At 41.1% G+C, this 16,780-nt stretch overlaps 1 protein-coding gene across 1 annotated transcript in view; it reads right to left on the reverse strand.

Annotated features, from left to right (window-relative positions):
• Positions 1 to 10,407: 10,407 nt before the first annotated feature.
• LOC126247713 (transferrin) overlaps positions 10,408 to 16,780 on the reverse strand; it is a 192,617-nt gene continuing 186,244 nt past the window's right edge. Inside the window, exons 13-15 of the mRNA XM_049948504.1 lie at positions 13,847 to 13,974; positions 11,884 to 12,039; positions 10,408 to 11,501 (exon numbers count right to left, since the gene is read on the reverse strand). Coding sequence (XP_049804461.1) covers positions 11,331 to 11,501; positions 11,884 to 12,039; positions 13,847 to 13,974 — 455 coding nt within the window. The 3' untranslated portion in view covers positions 10,408 to 11,330. The remainder of the gene's footprint in view (positions 11,502 to 11,883; positions 12,040 to 13,846; positions 13,975 to 16,780) is intronic.

The following is a 16,780-nucleotide window of genomic DNA, read 5'->3' on the forward strand; positions in this document are numbered from 1 at the left end:
GATAAAAGGATGCTGTGTGAAGACGCGTGGCACTACACTTTGGCACATTTAAGACCAAATAATATGTATTACATTTCCTCAAACACATATGTTTTATGTATCAGACCCTTCAGAAAGATGTGCACTACAAAATGGACATATTTTTTAAAAGTCAATTTTTTAAAATTTTTGGCGCCCTACCTCAAACGCTCGAGGGAGAAGGGGCGCCACTCTCTAGTATTGCCCCGGTTAGGGGCAGCTCATTGTCACACTGCAAAAGAAGGTCCCTGTGGAATATAACACCCTGGACCATATTTTATCTCTTATGGGGCATGATGGTAACAGAAACATCCCCCAACTTGTCACAAGCGAGTAATGTCCATGACTGGGCAGAAGATGGTGCTTTTATCAAGATTGACCCAGATCACATTTCCGACAAGCCCTCCACCTCCTCAAACTTGTCCTCCAAATACTCCACAAAAAACTGAGGCTTCATGGACATGAAAGACCATCAACTCTCATACATGCGACATACCGCGGCGAACAAGCTTCACTGCCATTCTTAGCCTGGTGTAGATCTTCACGCTCATGCTCAGTCCCAGAGACTGAATCAGTGAAGTCCTCACAGGTAGGGAGAGAAATCCAAAAAGAAGGTCCCCAAGACCAAGGGAATTGCGGTGGAAGCTTCTGGCGTTCGCTGACGATGTAGATCTCTTTGGACCCTCGGACACAATGGGTATAGACTGCTCAGGCAAAAAGCCGGTGGCAGCAGTTGACCCAGAGGCGTAAACTGCCGCATAGAATGTTCCAGCCCCTTGAATGTTCCATGCCTTCCCAGTCTCACGATGAGGTCATCCTCGAGTGGAATTGCGGTGGTTTTTCCACCACCTGGCTGAGCTATGGCAATTGTTAAGCTTTACACATGCTTTCTGCATTGCCCTTCAGGAAAGCTGGGTCCCGGCAATGCGGGCCCCTCCCTTCGCAATATAAGGGATATTACAGGAACCATAACAACTATAATTGAGTGTCGGGTGGAGTTTATGTTTATGTCCTAAACTCAGTCTGTAGTGAACCTGTTCCCCTTCAAACCCCTCTTGAAGGTGTGGCTGTCAGAATAAGGACGACGAAGGAAATAACTGTCTGCAATCTATATTTTCCTCCAGGTGGTGCAGTATCCCTGAATGTATTAACTGCACTGATTGATCAACTACCTAAACCTTTCCTAATTTTGGGAGATTTTAACGCCCATAACCTCTTGCGGGTTGGCACTGTGCTTACTGGCCAAGGCAGAGATGTTGAAAGTTTACTGTCTCAGTTCAACATGTGCCTCTTAAATACTGCAGCCACCACACATTTCATTTTGCCTCATTCTAGTTACTCGGCCATCTATCCACTGGAGAGCACATGACGACCTGTGTGGTAATGACCACTTACCCATCTCGCTGTCACTCCCCATCGTCAGGCACACACATGCCTGCCCAGATGGGCTTTAAACAAGCCGTATTGGGAAACTTTCGCCTCTGCTGTCACCATTGAATCTCCTCCACATGGTAACATTGAAGTGATGGTTGAGAAGGTGACTACAACAATTGCTTCTGCGACAGAAAACATGATCCCTCGCTCTTTAGGGTGCCCCTGATGAAAGGAAGTCCCTTGGTTGTCGCCGGAAGTTGCTGAAGCAATTAAGGAGCACCTCATAGCCTTTAAACGGCTCCGTGTCTGCGTTCGCCAACTTATCAAACGACAGAAGCAGGAGTGTTGGGAGAGAGATGTCACGACCACTGGGTGCCATACGTCACCTTCCCAAGTCTGGGCAAAGATCAGACGTGTTTTCTGGTACCAGACCCCAACAGGTGTTCCTGGTGTTAACATAAATGACATGCTACGTACCACACAAACGCGATTGCCGATCACTTTGCTGAGCACTATGTTCGAGCCTCTGCATCGAAGAATTACCCCCCAGCCTTTCACATTCTCAAACGGCAGCTCAAAGGGAAAGTCCTCTCGTTCACTACATGTCACAGTGAATCCTACAACACCCCATTTACAGAGTGGGAGCTCCTCAGTGCCTTTGTACATTGCCCTGACACAGCTCCTGGGCCAGATTGGATCCACGGTCAGATGATTAAACATCTCTCATCTGACTACAAGCCACATCTCCTCATCATCTTCAACCGGATCTGGTGTGATGGCGTCTTTCCATCACAATAGCGGGAGAGCACCATCGTTCCAGTGCTCAGACCCGATGAAAACCCACTTGATGTGGATAGCTATCGGCCCATCAGCCTCACCAACGTTCTTTGTAAGCTGCTGGAACGTATGGTGTATCAGTGGTTGGGTTGGGTCTTGGAGTCACGTGGCCTACTGGCTCCAAGTCAGGGTGGCTTCCACCAGGGTCACTACCACTGTTAATCATGTGTCCCTCGAGTCTGCCATCTGAACAGCTTTTTCCAGAGGCCAATACCTGGTTGCCGTCCTTTTTGATTTACAAAAAGTGTATGATACGACCTGGCGACATCATATCCTTGCCACATTATATGAGTGGGGTCTGTGAGGCCCGCTCCCGATTTTTACCCAGAATTTCCTGTCTCCTCGTATTTTCTGTGTCCAAGTTGTTGCCTCCCATAGTTCCCCACATATCCAGGAGAATGGGGTCTCACAGGGCTCTGTATTTAGTGTATCTCTATTTTTAGTGGCTATTAACGGTCTAGCAGCAGCTGTAGGGCCGTCCGTCTCACCTTCTCTGTATGCAGAAGACTTCTGCATTTCGTACTGCTCCACCAGTACTGGTTCTGCTGAGTGGCGCTTACAGGGAGCCATCCACAAGGCAGAGTCATGGGCTCTAGCCCACAGTTTCTAGTTTACGGCCACAAAGTCATGTGTTGTGCACTTCTGTTGCGTTGTACCGTTCATCCAGAACCAGAACTTTACCTTAATGATGATCCACACACGGTATTGGAGACATATCGATTCTTAGGACTGGTTTTCAACACCCGATTGATGTGGCTTTCTTATCTTTGACAGCTGAAGCAGAATTGCTGGCAGCACCTCAATGCCCTCTGTTGCCTGAGCAACACCAACTGGGATGCAGATCGCTCTACGCTGCTACAGCTCTACGGAGCCCTTGTTCAATCCCGTGTTGACTGTTGGAGTCTGGTTTATGGTTCGGCAGCAGCCTCAGCATTGTGTTTACTCAACCCAGTGCACCACTGTGGTGTTTGTCTAGTGACAGGAACTTTTAGGATCAGTCCGGTTACCAGCGTCCTTGTGGAGGCCGGAGTCCCTCTATTGCATGTTAGGCATGCACAACTGCTGGCTAGTTACATTGCATATGTTCGTACTTCTCCTAAACATCAGAATCACCGTCTCCTTTTCCCACCAACGGCGGTTCATCTCCCGCATCGGTGGCCCAGGTCTGAGTTTCTAATTGCACTTCGTGTCCGATCCCTTCTTTCGGAACTGGAGTCCTTGCCTTTACCACCTATACTTGAGGACCATTCATGTACACCTCCATGGTGTACACCTAGGTTGCGGCTTCACCTGGACCTTTCGCATGGCCCTAAGGAATTAGTTAATCCTGTGGTTGTTTGCTGCCACTTCCTCTCGATTCTTGACATGTACCGAGGCCATGAAGTGGTTTACACCAACGGCTCGCTGCCTGATGCTCACATCGGCTTCGCATATGTCCATGGAGGACATATTGAACAGCATTCCTTGCCTGCTGGCTGCAGTGTTTTCACTTCCGAGCTGGTGCTATATCTTGTACTGTTGAGCACATCTGTTTGTGACCTGGGGAGTTGTTTCTTCTGTGTACTGACTCCTTCAGCAGCCTACAAGCTATCGACCAGTGCTACCCTCGTCATCCTTTGGTAGCGACCATCCAGGAGTCTGTCTATGCCCCACAACAGTCCAGTCGCTCAGTGGTGTTTGTGTGGACCCCATGCCACGTCAGAATCCCAGGCAACAAACTTGCCAACAGGCTGGCCAAACAGGCTATGTAGAAACAGTTTATGGAGATTGGCTGCTATGAAATGGCATAACCTCAGCATGCACAACAAAGTGTGTGTCATTAAGGAGACAACAAATGTGTGGCAGTCCTCCATGCGGGCCTCTCACAGGGACTCTGTAGTTCTCTGCCGGCTCCGCATTGGCCACGCTTGGGTGCCACATGGCTACCTCCTGGGCCGTGATGACCTGCCTCAGTATCGATGCGACGCCTGGCTGACAGTGGCCCATATGTTGGTGAGCAGTCCTCCTTCGGCTGCCCTGCTACGGATCCTTCAGTTATCGGACTCGTTGCCATTAATTTTAGCTGATAGTGCCTCATTGGCTAATTTACTTTTACGTTTTATACATATCAGTGGGTTTTATCATTCTATATAAGTTTCAACGTGTGTTCTTTGTCGCTTTGTGTTCTCCACTCTAATGCTTTTTAGGGTGGATGTTATAGTAGTTTTGGTTGTCCTTCTGTCGTTCTTCTGTATTTGTTGTATGTCTTCTTTCTTTTCTTTTTTCCCCTGTGTAATTATTTTGCTGGGAACAAAGGACCAATGACCTTGCAGTTTGGTCGCTTCCCCCCTTCTTTTAAACCAACCAGTCAACACTGTATGGGCCACAGGGATCTTTGACAAATTTAAGGTGAGATCAAGCCGATACATAGCTGAGTGAAATAGTGGATGAGGTGTTCCATTTCACCTGAACGCTGTTTAGTGGGAAGACTATTATATTGTAGAACACCAAAACAGTGCAAAATTTTTGCAGAAAATTGTTTTTATACAAGGTGTACAACTTTGCTTCCGCCATTTTTTCCCCAACATTTGAGGATTTAATGAAACAAATTGGTTACACAGGTATCATTCAAAGTATTTTCCATCGCTGGCCACTACTTTCTCCCATCTTTCGGGCAGTGTACAAATCCCACGTCGAAAAAATTGTTCATCTTTTGAAGCGATCCATTAATCAATCCAATTTGTGACTTCTTCATGAGATCGGAAGTGTTGGTCAGCCAGGCCATGCGCCATTGATCTAAACAGGTGCCAGTCAGAGGGAGCAATGTCTGGAGAATACGGCGGGTGGGGTAGGACTTCCCATTTTAACGTTTCCATGTAAATTTTGACCGCTTTTGCAACTTGGGGTCACACGTGTTGTCGTGCTGCAAAATCATTTTATCATACCTCTCGCTGTGTTGCGGCCATTTGTCTTTTAATGCTCTGTTCATATGTATTAATTGCATTTGATAAAGAGCACCTGTGATTGCTTCACTTGGTTTTAACAACTCATAGTACACGACGCCAAGCTGGTCGCACCAAATGCAGAGCATGATCTTGGAACTGTGAATATTTGATTTGACCATTGATGTGGAAGCAGGGCCGAGATATCCCCATGATTTTATGCATTTAGGGTTATCATAATGAACCCATTTTTCGTTCCCGGTCACAATGCGATGCAGAAATCCCTTCCGTTTTTGCCTCTGAAGCAACTGTTCACAAACATACAAATGACGTTCGACATCTCTTGGTTTCAGCTCACGTGGGACCCAAGTTTGTTCTTTCTGAATCATGCCCATAGCCTTGAGACGTTTTGAAATGGCTTGCTGTGTCACTCCCACTAATTGCGCCAATTCTTCTTGAATTTGATGCGAGTCTTCACTCAGTAGTGTCTCCAATTCTGTATCTTCTAAAACATTCTCTCTTCCACCATTATGCCAGTCTATGACATTATAATCACAGTTCTTGAAGCGTTGAAACCACTCACGACACATTCTTTCACTAATAGTGTCCGATCCATACATACTTGAGAGCATTCGATGAGACTCAGCCGCTGTTTTCTTCATACTGAAGCAAAACAGTAACACCTCCCACAAATCACGAGAAAACTGACATTTTCAATCAAGAACAATTTTACGATGCAGACACTAATCGACTAATGTTTGAATGAGGTTATGTTGACCGAGGTCCAAGCTAACTGCCTGATGCGTGTGATCTGTTTCTTTCGACCATTTCTTACTGTTGTCACCACCTATCGGCAAATGGCAGAAGCAAAGCTGTACACCTTTTAATTAATGGTATTGTCATACGACAATTGGAAAATTAAGCAAACTCAAGAGAAAAACTCACAACATACAAGCCTTTGCATAGGAATCCATAACCAATTTATAATGCAAGTGAAAACGATATGTTTTCCTGAGAATGATTGATTGTGGTTGAACGTGTAAAAATATTCATAAATGTAGCTGCCATTAAAGGTTTAGGCTGTCAGAATGTAGGTACTGATTCACTAACAACTCCGAGATCACATATACCATTAAAAGTTACTGTAAGCTCTTATGTAGGATTGGGTAGAGTGAATTTTTAAGCATTGTTCTAGACCACAATAAATTCACATAATAGAACCTGCAATGTCCATACTAGGCAAACCATTATGTGAGAACAATTAGATAATATGTTGTCCACTGAAGAGGCAAAAGAGAAACTGTTGGCAAAGTGTTGAACCATTCGAGGCTAGGGCAGTTCATGGGATTCTAATAGAGTTAATTTCTTGGTGCAAATACCACATAATGGATATAGCGTAAGTGGCCGGCGTGCGCCCAAGTGTACATAAATGATGATCTGCCATTGCATATTTATCTGGTTGGTGCAGATGTGTATGACAATGGTATTCGTAATAACAGTCTTACACTGTACAGTGTGTTCAGCCAATGCATATCATTCCCCACCTACAAGGAATCTCATACACACCTTCTTTCTTGAAGCCAATATCATATTTGACATGACATAAATTCTTCAGTTTCACTGGGACCAAAAGACACATTTCATGGTGTCTGTGTTTAGGACCTGTTCCATATTTGAGAAAATACCACCAAAGTACTGCAAGAAAACTGTGATAGTGATTTCTTCAGTTTATGCCCTCAGCTGCACTTGTTTTTGTAGCAATGTACAATGAATTTGTCTTTCACAATATACATTCTATCAAAAAACTGTTCTAAGATGATGCAACTCATCTTGCAGTATATAGGGTGGTCCATTGATAGTGACCGGGCCAAATATCTCACAAAATAAGCATCAAACAAAAAAACTACAAAGAACAAAACTTGTCTAGCTGGAAGGGGGAAACCAGATGGCGCTATGGTTGGCCCACTAGATGGCGCTGCCATAGGTCAAACTGATATCAACTGCATTTTTTAAAAATAGGAACCCCCATTTTTTATTACATATTCGTGTAGTACATAAAGAAATATGAATGTTTTAGTTGGGCCATTTTTTTCGCTTTGTGATAGATGGCGCTTTAATAGTTACAACTGTATAAGTATGTGGTATCACGTAACATTCCGCCAGTGCGGACAGTATTTGCTTCGTGGTACATTACCCGTGTTAAAATGGACCGTTTACCAATTGCGGAAAAGGTCAATATCATGTTGATGTATGGCTATTGTGATCAAAATGCCCAACGGGTGTGTGCTATGTATGCTGCTCGGTATCCTGGATGACATAATCCAAGTGTCCGGACCGTTCGCTGGATAGTTACATTATTTAAGGAAACAGGAAGCGTTCAGCCACATGTGAAACATCAACCACGACCTGCAACAAATTATGGTGCCCAAGTAAGTGTTTTAGCTGCTGTCAAGGTTAATCCGCACATCAGTAGCAGACAAATTGCATGACAATCGGGAATCTCAAAAGCGTCGGTGTTGAGAATGCTACATCAACATCGATTTCACCCATACTATATTTCTATGCACCAGGAATTGCATGGCGATGACTTTGAACATCGTGTACAGTTTTGCCACTGGGCACAAAAGAAATTACGGGATGTTGACAGATTTTTTCCACGTGTTCTGTTTAGCAATGAAGCATCATTCACCAACAGCGGTAACATAAACCGGCATAATATGCACTATTGGACAATGGAAAATCCATTATGGCTGCGACAAGTGGAACATCATCAACGTTGGTGGGTTAATGTAGGGTGCGGCATTATGGGAGGAAGGATAATTGGCCCCCATTTTATTGATGGCAATCTAAATGGTGCAATGTATGCTGATGTCCTATGTAATGTTCTACTGATGTTACTATAAGATGTTTCACTGCATGACAGAATGGTGAGGTACTTCCAACATGATGGATGTCCGGCTCATAGCTCGCTTGCGGTTGAAGCGGTATTGAATAGCATATTTCATGACAGGTGGATTGGTCATCGAAGCACCATAAGATGGCCCACACGTTCATCGGATCTGACGTCCCCGGATATCTTCCTGTGGGGAAAGTTGAAGGATATTTGCTATCGTGATCCACCGACAACGCCTGACAACATGCGTCACCGCATTGTCAATGCATATGCGAACATTATGGAAGGCGAGCTACTCACTGTTGAGAGGAATGTTGTTATACTTATTGCCAAATGCATTGAGGTTGATGGGCATCGTTTTGAGCATTTATTGCATTAATGTGGTATTTACAGGTAATCACGCTGTAACAGCATGCGTTCTCCGAAATGATAAGTTCATAAAGGTACATGTATCACATTGGAACAACCGAAATAAAATGTTCAAACGTACCTACATTCTGTACTTTAATTTAAAAAACCTACCTGTTACCAACTGTTTGTCTAAAATTGTGAGCCATATGTTTGTGACTATTATAGTGCTATCTGTCACAAAGCGAAAAAAGTGGTCCAACTAAAACATTCATATTTCTTTGCATACTAAATGCATATGTAATAAAAAATGGGGGCTATTTTAAAAAATGCAGTTGATATCCGTTTGACCTATGGCAGTGCCATCTAGCGGGCCAACCATAGCGCCATCTGGTTTCCCCCTTCAAGCTAGACAAGCTTCGTTCTTTGTAGTTTTTTCGTTTGACGCTTATTTCGTGAGATATTTGGCCCGGTCACAATCAATGGACCACCCTGTATAAGGATGAGACCAATGTGTGGTGTGTGAATCATAATGTGGAATACGCCATCACATTGTGCATTATAAACTCTTAAATGATGTTGGACGGAAGTGAACATTTCATAATGAAGTCCTGGGTTTTCTTCTAAATCTTCCTAGTCAGATCTTAATTTAATCAGCAGTGTGCAGGATCATTTTGCTGTTTCAGTACCTTGTTGTTATATTCGGTTTGTGAGAGAACAACAGTAATGTTCAATGATGATATCCTCATCTTCCCTTAAGTCTCAGAGTGCAGAGTGACGGAAGTTCATGGATGAAGACCGAGTCATGCATCCCACTTAATTTCTACAGCAGCATCACTGAAGAGCTTTGATATTGGCTATTCTATTCTGCTGATAACATCTTGGATGTGAGCAGTCCTGTGTTTAAGCGCAAAGTTCAGGCCTTTCTCTAATACGGAGACCAATGCGTTGATTCCATCAGATTACGTACAGTGCATCATTATGGTGTATCTCCTTGCTGTGTTCAAAGTTGGAATCAGTCATGTTTTGCAGTCATATGGACCTCTGCTTATTGTTTTGTTCAGTTGGTTAGGATTCAAGTACCACTAGTTACCCAGTCTCAGCTAGTGGATGTATTTCTACAGTATCATCAGTAAAGGGCGCAAGTATAAGTACGTAGTAGGTGATCTACAATATGTATGCTAAAAGTGACTAGCTGACAGCAAAAAATCAGTTTCACATATAAAACAAACTGAGAATATTTGTGGAAGTTAATGTACAGTGTCAAGGCAACTATATGACATGGGCTTCAGGTATCTGAAAATGAACAAAAGAAGGAAATGAGTTAAGGAGACGAGATAGACTGTAGCTGTAAAAATTAATGGATTAATTAAAATACTGAGGGAGTCTGAGCATGAGTAACTTATGTCACATGCTGAGTATTCCAAATCTAGAAGTAACAATGAAATGCCGAATGTAAATGACACTGTACACTGGTAAACACAAGTTAAGAAAGCAAATAAAAAAAATTGACTTTGAAGACATGATTTGTTGCCCACTTTACAATTATCTAAGAGGCAAACGAATAGTGGATTACTTTTGTCTTGTAGTATACACATTGGCTATTGTTTTTTAAAATCAGGTTTATTGTTACTTGATTCTAGTTCATAGGTTCAGTGCCATAAATTATAGGTTTGTAGTTTTTTGTGTGTTTCATTAATCAATTATTATTCAATAAAATTTTAGCCATAAATATTATCATCGAAGTTCTTAGCTGTGAAGCAGCAGCCGGCAGTAGACATTTACTAAAATTTCAGCCCTGATGCTATTGACACCCAAAAGTGTTTATAGGGAATATGTATTTTTCATTGCTGACTTAAATATTTAAATTTTGTCATATATGTTCACTAGTTGTTGATAAAAACAGCTCCTGAGGGAAGTGTGTATCAGATGCTTGTATATAACATATTACCACTGTACCAAGTTCATTGATGAAGATGGGAGAAAATGGAGAAGGTAATAAATAAGTGACAACAATTTCAACAGTTACTAGCCAGAAGTATCTGTTTTTTATTCTTGTGCTTCATATGTAATTACAACTTTTACACTTAGTTATAAAGAAAATAGTGTTTTCAATTTTACATGTTATTTCTCTTTGGTGGCTCTAGCAACTCATGTTTGCTTTGTTTTACTTTCAGTCATTCCTCTATCTCTCTGTGTGTTCGCATGTTACTTTAATTTTACACACACACACACACACACACACACACACACACACACTTAGAACATCATTAAATGGCATAGGCAAAATGAAGCCTAATTCAATTTTTTAGTTTCAACGTATCACCAAACATACACTCTCATAAGACACAACAAGTTGTTCACACTACTAAGAAGGCCATTTGTGTCACAACAAGTATGCCAATATGGCACAGATTCACAAGCCTGATTACCAGTTCCTTCAGACATATGAAACAAAACCTTGCGCACTTCTGTGTAGTAATTCTCCATAAATAGTGTGATATGCTAGATTTCATATTTATTACACCATATGCACTATCAGTCAGTACAGTTATTCCATGTACAAGATGTTTGTCTCATGCACAAAATCTAAAGTGGAGGGTCCATTATGTACTTCATACATCAGCTACTTGAATACCGGTATATACAGTATCTGGCATCATTTTATATGGCTGTATTTATGCAAAGACATTTCAGGCTATTACCCTCCTTTGGTTGGTATAATACATTCAGCTCTTCATCAAAACAGCTTTTTTGTTGATTGCATTTCAAATTTAAGAGGGGCAAAAGCCCAAAATGCATCTTTGGTTAAATAAAGCTACATAAAAAGTTGCTGGTTTCTGTATTTCATCAAATAATTTAATCTGCAGCCATGTAGCTCGACCACCAATATACGGCTAAATTAATGTTTGACACTTCAGACAAACTGGTCTCAAATGCTAATACAAGAAGGTCATTGTAAGTGCAATTAGCACAAACAAAACACATCCTTGCTTCCATACAGCTATACTTTGACACTGTTTCATTTCTGTCAGTAGGTTTTCATAATTTAATTTGAAATTGCTTTCTTCTTGTAATGTGGTGTAGTCTTCAAATCTTTCTGTGGAATCCTGTATGTGGTAGAAGAAAGCTATGATTATTACTGCAACTGTAATACTGCCATAAATAATAAGGAAGATGGTTACAGTCCTACAACCACCAACTTGAACAACAGAATTTTAGTGCAGAAGAAAAGACACACAGAGTAGAAACATGTTAAAATCTTACTTGGCTCAAATATAGTTTCTCAGAGTCTTAAAATCTTTTTCGTCTGATATGAGACAAATCATATGCTGAGCCAATAGATGATTTTCACTTCTGATATGAGACACCAGGACATGTATTGTGACAGAATATACCATATTTGCTTTTTATTAGCAACTTTCAAATTCTTGGTAGTAACCAAATCAAGCATTAAACTGAACAAACACAAAACCAAAAGTGTATACTTACATGGAATAATAAATCCTGTTGGCCATCATATTTTCCAAATAACTGAAATATTGATACTGGCGTTTTATAGTGTTTTCCAAATAAATTGCTCATCTTTAAAAATGCTGAATATATCTCTACTGCTCTCATGTCTGAAATACTGCTATCTACCATCACCTGGAAGTAAAGATGTTGGTTTACTATAGAAATGAAGTACTTTGAGCAGTTATCAGACTGTGCAATTCTTTAAAAAAAGGTGCTCTTTATGTAAAATTCCCATATAACAGACACCACATATATACAGGGTGTTACAAAAAGGTACGACCAAACTTTAAGGAAACATTCCTAACACACAAATAAAGAAAAGATGTTATGTGGACATGTGTCCAGAAACGCTTAATTTCCATGTTAGAGCTCATTTTAGTTTCGTCAGTATGTTCTTCCACCTATGCTCAATGGAGCACGTTATCATGATTTCATATGGGATACTCTACCTGTGCTGCTATAACATGTGTCTTTACAAGTATGACACAACATGTGGTTCATGCACGATGGAGCTCCTGCACATTTCAGTCGAAGTGTTCGTACGCTTCTGAACAACAGATTCGGTGACTGATGGATTGGTAGAGGCGGACCAATTCCATGGCCTCCACGCTCTCCTGACCTCAACCCTCTTGACTTTCATTTATGGGGGCATTTGAAAGCTCTTGTCTATGCAATCCCGGTACCAAATGAAAAGACTCTTCGTGCTCGTGGACGACTGTGATACAATACGCCATTCTCCATGGCTGCATCAGCGCTTCAGGGATTCCATACGACGGAGGGTGGATGCATGTATCCTCACTAACGGAGGACATTTTGAACATTTCCTGTAACAAAGTGAAGTCACACTGGTACGTTCTGTTGCTGTGTGTTTCCATTCCATGATTAATGATTTGAAGAGAAGTAACAAAATGAGCTCTAACATGGAAAGTAAGCGTTTCCGGACACATGTCCACATAACTTATTTTCTTTCTTTGTGTGTGAGGAATGTCTCCTGAAAGTTTCGCCGTACCTTTTTGTAACACCCTGTATAATAAAGGCGAGGACGTGGATACATACCACACTTGAACTCTTACGAGAATGGGTGAAATGCTGCAAGTAATGACAATAATTGGCAAGGGATACTACATTAATAGTGTGTGAATAAGTTGACAATTTGTATCTGAAGGGAATCACGCTAAGGTAATTCATGCAGCTGCACTGACCGCTGTGTCCAGATGGTGCAGTGGTCAGTACGTGTGCTAGTAAGCAAGGGACTCGGATTCAAATCCTGCTCTGGCACAAATTTTCAGCTTCTCCCACTGAAAAATCAATGCCACTGGGAGCCAATGTCATTAATTTGTTTGTGTCTTGATTCATAATGGCTGCAAGATCAAAATGGTGTCTGTTCTTTCACACATGTCCAAAAAAAAAAAAAAAACAAAAACAAGTACTACATATATGTTAATTCAAGTTACACATACAAGTCAAATTACACAATTGGTGAAAAACTGACATAACCCTGTCACATACAGTGCTACTAGAATGTCAAACAATGTTTCTTCGTTGAGTACCAGTAATTGTAAAAGTGAAATGTAAAGAATTTTGAAATGGATGGTAAAACACTTAAATGTTTATCAAATATTGTTGGAAATTTGAATTGAGCACAAATGAGTTGAAATCATGAAGAAGGGAAATTTTGGGATTCACGGCTGTTTCCTTAACTGGGAAATTAATTGGTGTCAATAAAGGATTGTACTTCTACCTTTTTCAGGGTTTATCAGTAACAAATCCCTGTGCACTGTACAAGTATCAATATATTGTTAACACAATGTGTATATCACCATTGCTGTTTAGGACTGTTTTCATTAAGGTCAATGTCTTTATTTCTGTTGCAATACCAAGCACATATGCAAGTCCCAGCTGTAAGAGGTTTCTTGCACAGGATATTGATAGTACTTACTTGTCCACGTGATGACCAACTGATGTAGCAGTTGTCATTGTCAGAGTTATTAGTTTCGTTTTGAACACACAATGTTTGGAAATCCTTTGATTTCAGATTTACTGCCCATGGTTCTGTGTTGGCACCATCTGTGCAAACAGAAAAATAGATAGTGATTATCTTAATCACTACACCTGAAAATGCCTCTCTTCAAAGGATTTGTAAGGGTGGCATACAACGACATATTTTGCTGATTAGTTTTATATGCTGCCATTATGGCATTAGTATGAAGAAGAGAAGAAAAGATCTCTACATTAGTAACTAAGTTTTATTCATAAGGAAGCTGTTGCCTGGAGTTCATAAGAGTGGAATAATTACAGCAGATTTTTATAAACAGCAGTTCAGTTACCCAATGGCTTTTTGAACAGCATAGTTTGACAAAAACTAGGAACATTTAGTTCATATCTGAAAATACTGAGGAATTGTGGTTAAATATCAGATACATCATAAATTGTGATCTAGATCGACATGTATCAATTGAAATAACAGAAGACTGCAAAGACCCACCAGGATTCAATGGTAGCATTCAGAGAATGTTGTGAAAACAGAGATTGTTACAATGTCGCAAAAAAAAAAAAAAAAAAAAAAAAAAAAAAAAAAAAAAAAAAAGGATTGAAATTGACAGAGAAAACTTAATGGGAACTAAGGAGGGCTAGGTTTGGACCCTAGTATAATTTCCACAGTCACAATCCTAGGAAGTTCTAGTGATATGTAAAGTCAATGCACAAATCTAAATATTCCATTCAATGTAACATGAATGAAACTGAATTAAGAGACAAAAGCCAAAAATTAAATTCCACATTTAAAAATGTATTCATTTATAAAGATGAAATATGCCATGGAACCAGCCCCTTTCCTAATTCACAATTATTGAGAATGTATTTAACATAAGTAGTGCTACATGACTTGAAAAGGACACTCTGGTTTACTAAATGATCAAAAGATTGAATGTATGGGTGGAATTTTAGACCAATATCATTAACTTTCACCTTATGCAGGAACCTACTGCAAATTTTGAACTTGGAAAATTAGAACATTCCAGGAGTTAAAGGAGCTTCTCTCAGAACACATTCATGTGAAACGTAACTTCCTGTTTTTAGAAAACAAAATAGTGTGCTCCCATCATATACATTGTCTTGCAAACAGCAGATGCAGAGGAACACACAAATTCTCCATCTTCCTCGATCTTCAAAAGGCATTTCATGTTATACCACGTTGTTGACTAGTAAGCAAGATATGATCATAAGGAGTATTTTCACAGCTACACAACTAGTTCAAAAGTTTTTGACAAATAGAACTGAGTATGTTATACTTGTGGGTGAGTGCTCAACGGAAACAACAGAAATATTGGGTGTGCCCCAACCACGTGTGGTAGGACCACTAATGTTCCAATATGCATAAACAGTTTTCAGATAGGGTCAGCAGTAGTAGAGATTATTCACTGAAAATGCTGCTGCTGGTAGAAAGTACTGCTGTTGGAAGAAAATAAGGAAATGCAGAGAAACTTGGGCAGAAGTTTTCACTGGGTATAAAGTATGGCAGCTCTCTTCAAATTCACATAAACATAAGAGAATGTCCATAAACAGAAAGTCACCACTGTTAGTTGTGTTTCTTTGTGGGAGAAGGACGAGTTATGTATGTGAAAAAGAAGGGATAGAGGGTGATCACAATACATGTTACTGCAAAGTGCACAAAAAGACCTCCAGAGAAGGTTTTAAACTTGTAATTCTTCTGTTTCTCCTGGAATATTTGTTTATCGAACAGTCCACAAGCATACTGGTGGTCATAGCCTCCAACAGGCACAATATTTTGGTGATCATAAATGCTGCCATCATCTGGTGCACTGATGAACTGAGCTGCTGAGAATGTGCAGCCAACTTGTATCCCCCCGCCCCCACAAGCCTTCCCCCTGCAGTCCACGACTGCGCATCGGTGGTCGCAGAGATGATAGTGGCGGTGTCTGTGGTAGCATTGATGTAGGTTCCCTCTCTCTGTTCACCCAGATCATTTTGTTTGCTGAGAGTCTTCATAATTAAACTGAATGCTGGCCCCCACGCCTTGCTAAGATTAGAGCCACAATCTTGGTTGATGAGATTGTCTCCAGTGCAAATTTCCATGGACACTTAGATGACGCTGTCCCCGTATTTGGAAGTCTGTGCTAAGATACTGGTATGTTCATACTCTACCGCATGATTCTCAGACAAACAGTGCTCTGCAACTGCTGACTTCTTGTGATATGTCAGTTGAGTGTGCCTCTGGTGTTCTCGGCAACAATCACTGCCAGTGCACACTGTCTGTCTAATATATGTCTTTCCACACTGATGTGCAATCGGTATATGTTGACTTCCGCAAACTGAGATCATCTTTGACACTTTCCATTACTGCTTGTGTTTTACTGCGCAGGAAAAAGACAGCTTTTACTCGGTTTGTCTTCAGTATGCATCTGATTTTCACTAATAGTGCACCAGAGTGTGGTATGAAGGCAGTGACTGCCTCTTTCTCTATGACTTCTTTTATCTCCACATACTGTAGTGATGAGGCAGAGAGCACACCTAATCTACCATTCTGAGTACACATTTTTTCGGAATACAATTACACAGTGTTCCAGCTCCTGGGGCAGACTCTGTGTCTGAGATGGTGCGCACCATATTTACTAGTGTTTTTAATACTCCATTCCTTTGCAAAGGGTGGTGGCAGCACTCTGCATGCAAATACAGGACACTGTGTGTTTTCTTCCATACACTCCTTGGCCTAGTGTGCCATCAGCTCTTCTCTTCACCATGATGTCAAGAAATGTTAGTCTTCTTTCTGCTTCGGTCTCCATAGTGAATTCAATGTTGGGATGTATGGAGTTCAAATGTGTAAGGAAGTCAAAGAGTCTGTCCCTTACTTGTG

This window comes from Schistocerca nitens, chromosome 1 (genome assembly GCF_023898315.1).
Source record: "Schistocerca nitens isolate TAMUIC-IGC-003100 chromosome 1, iqSchNite1.1, whole genome shotgun sequence".
NCBI classification, from domain to species: domain Eukaryota; kingdom Metazoa; phylum Arthropoda; class Insecta; order Orthoptera; family Acrididae; genus Schistocerca; species Schistocerca nitens.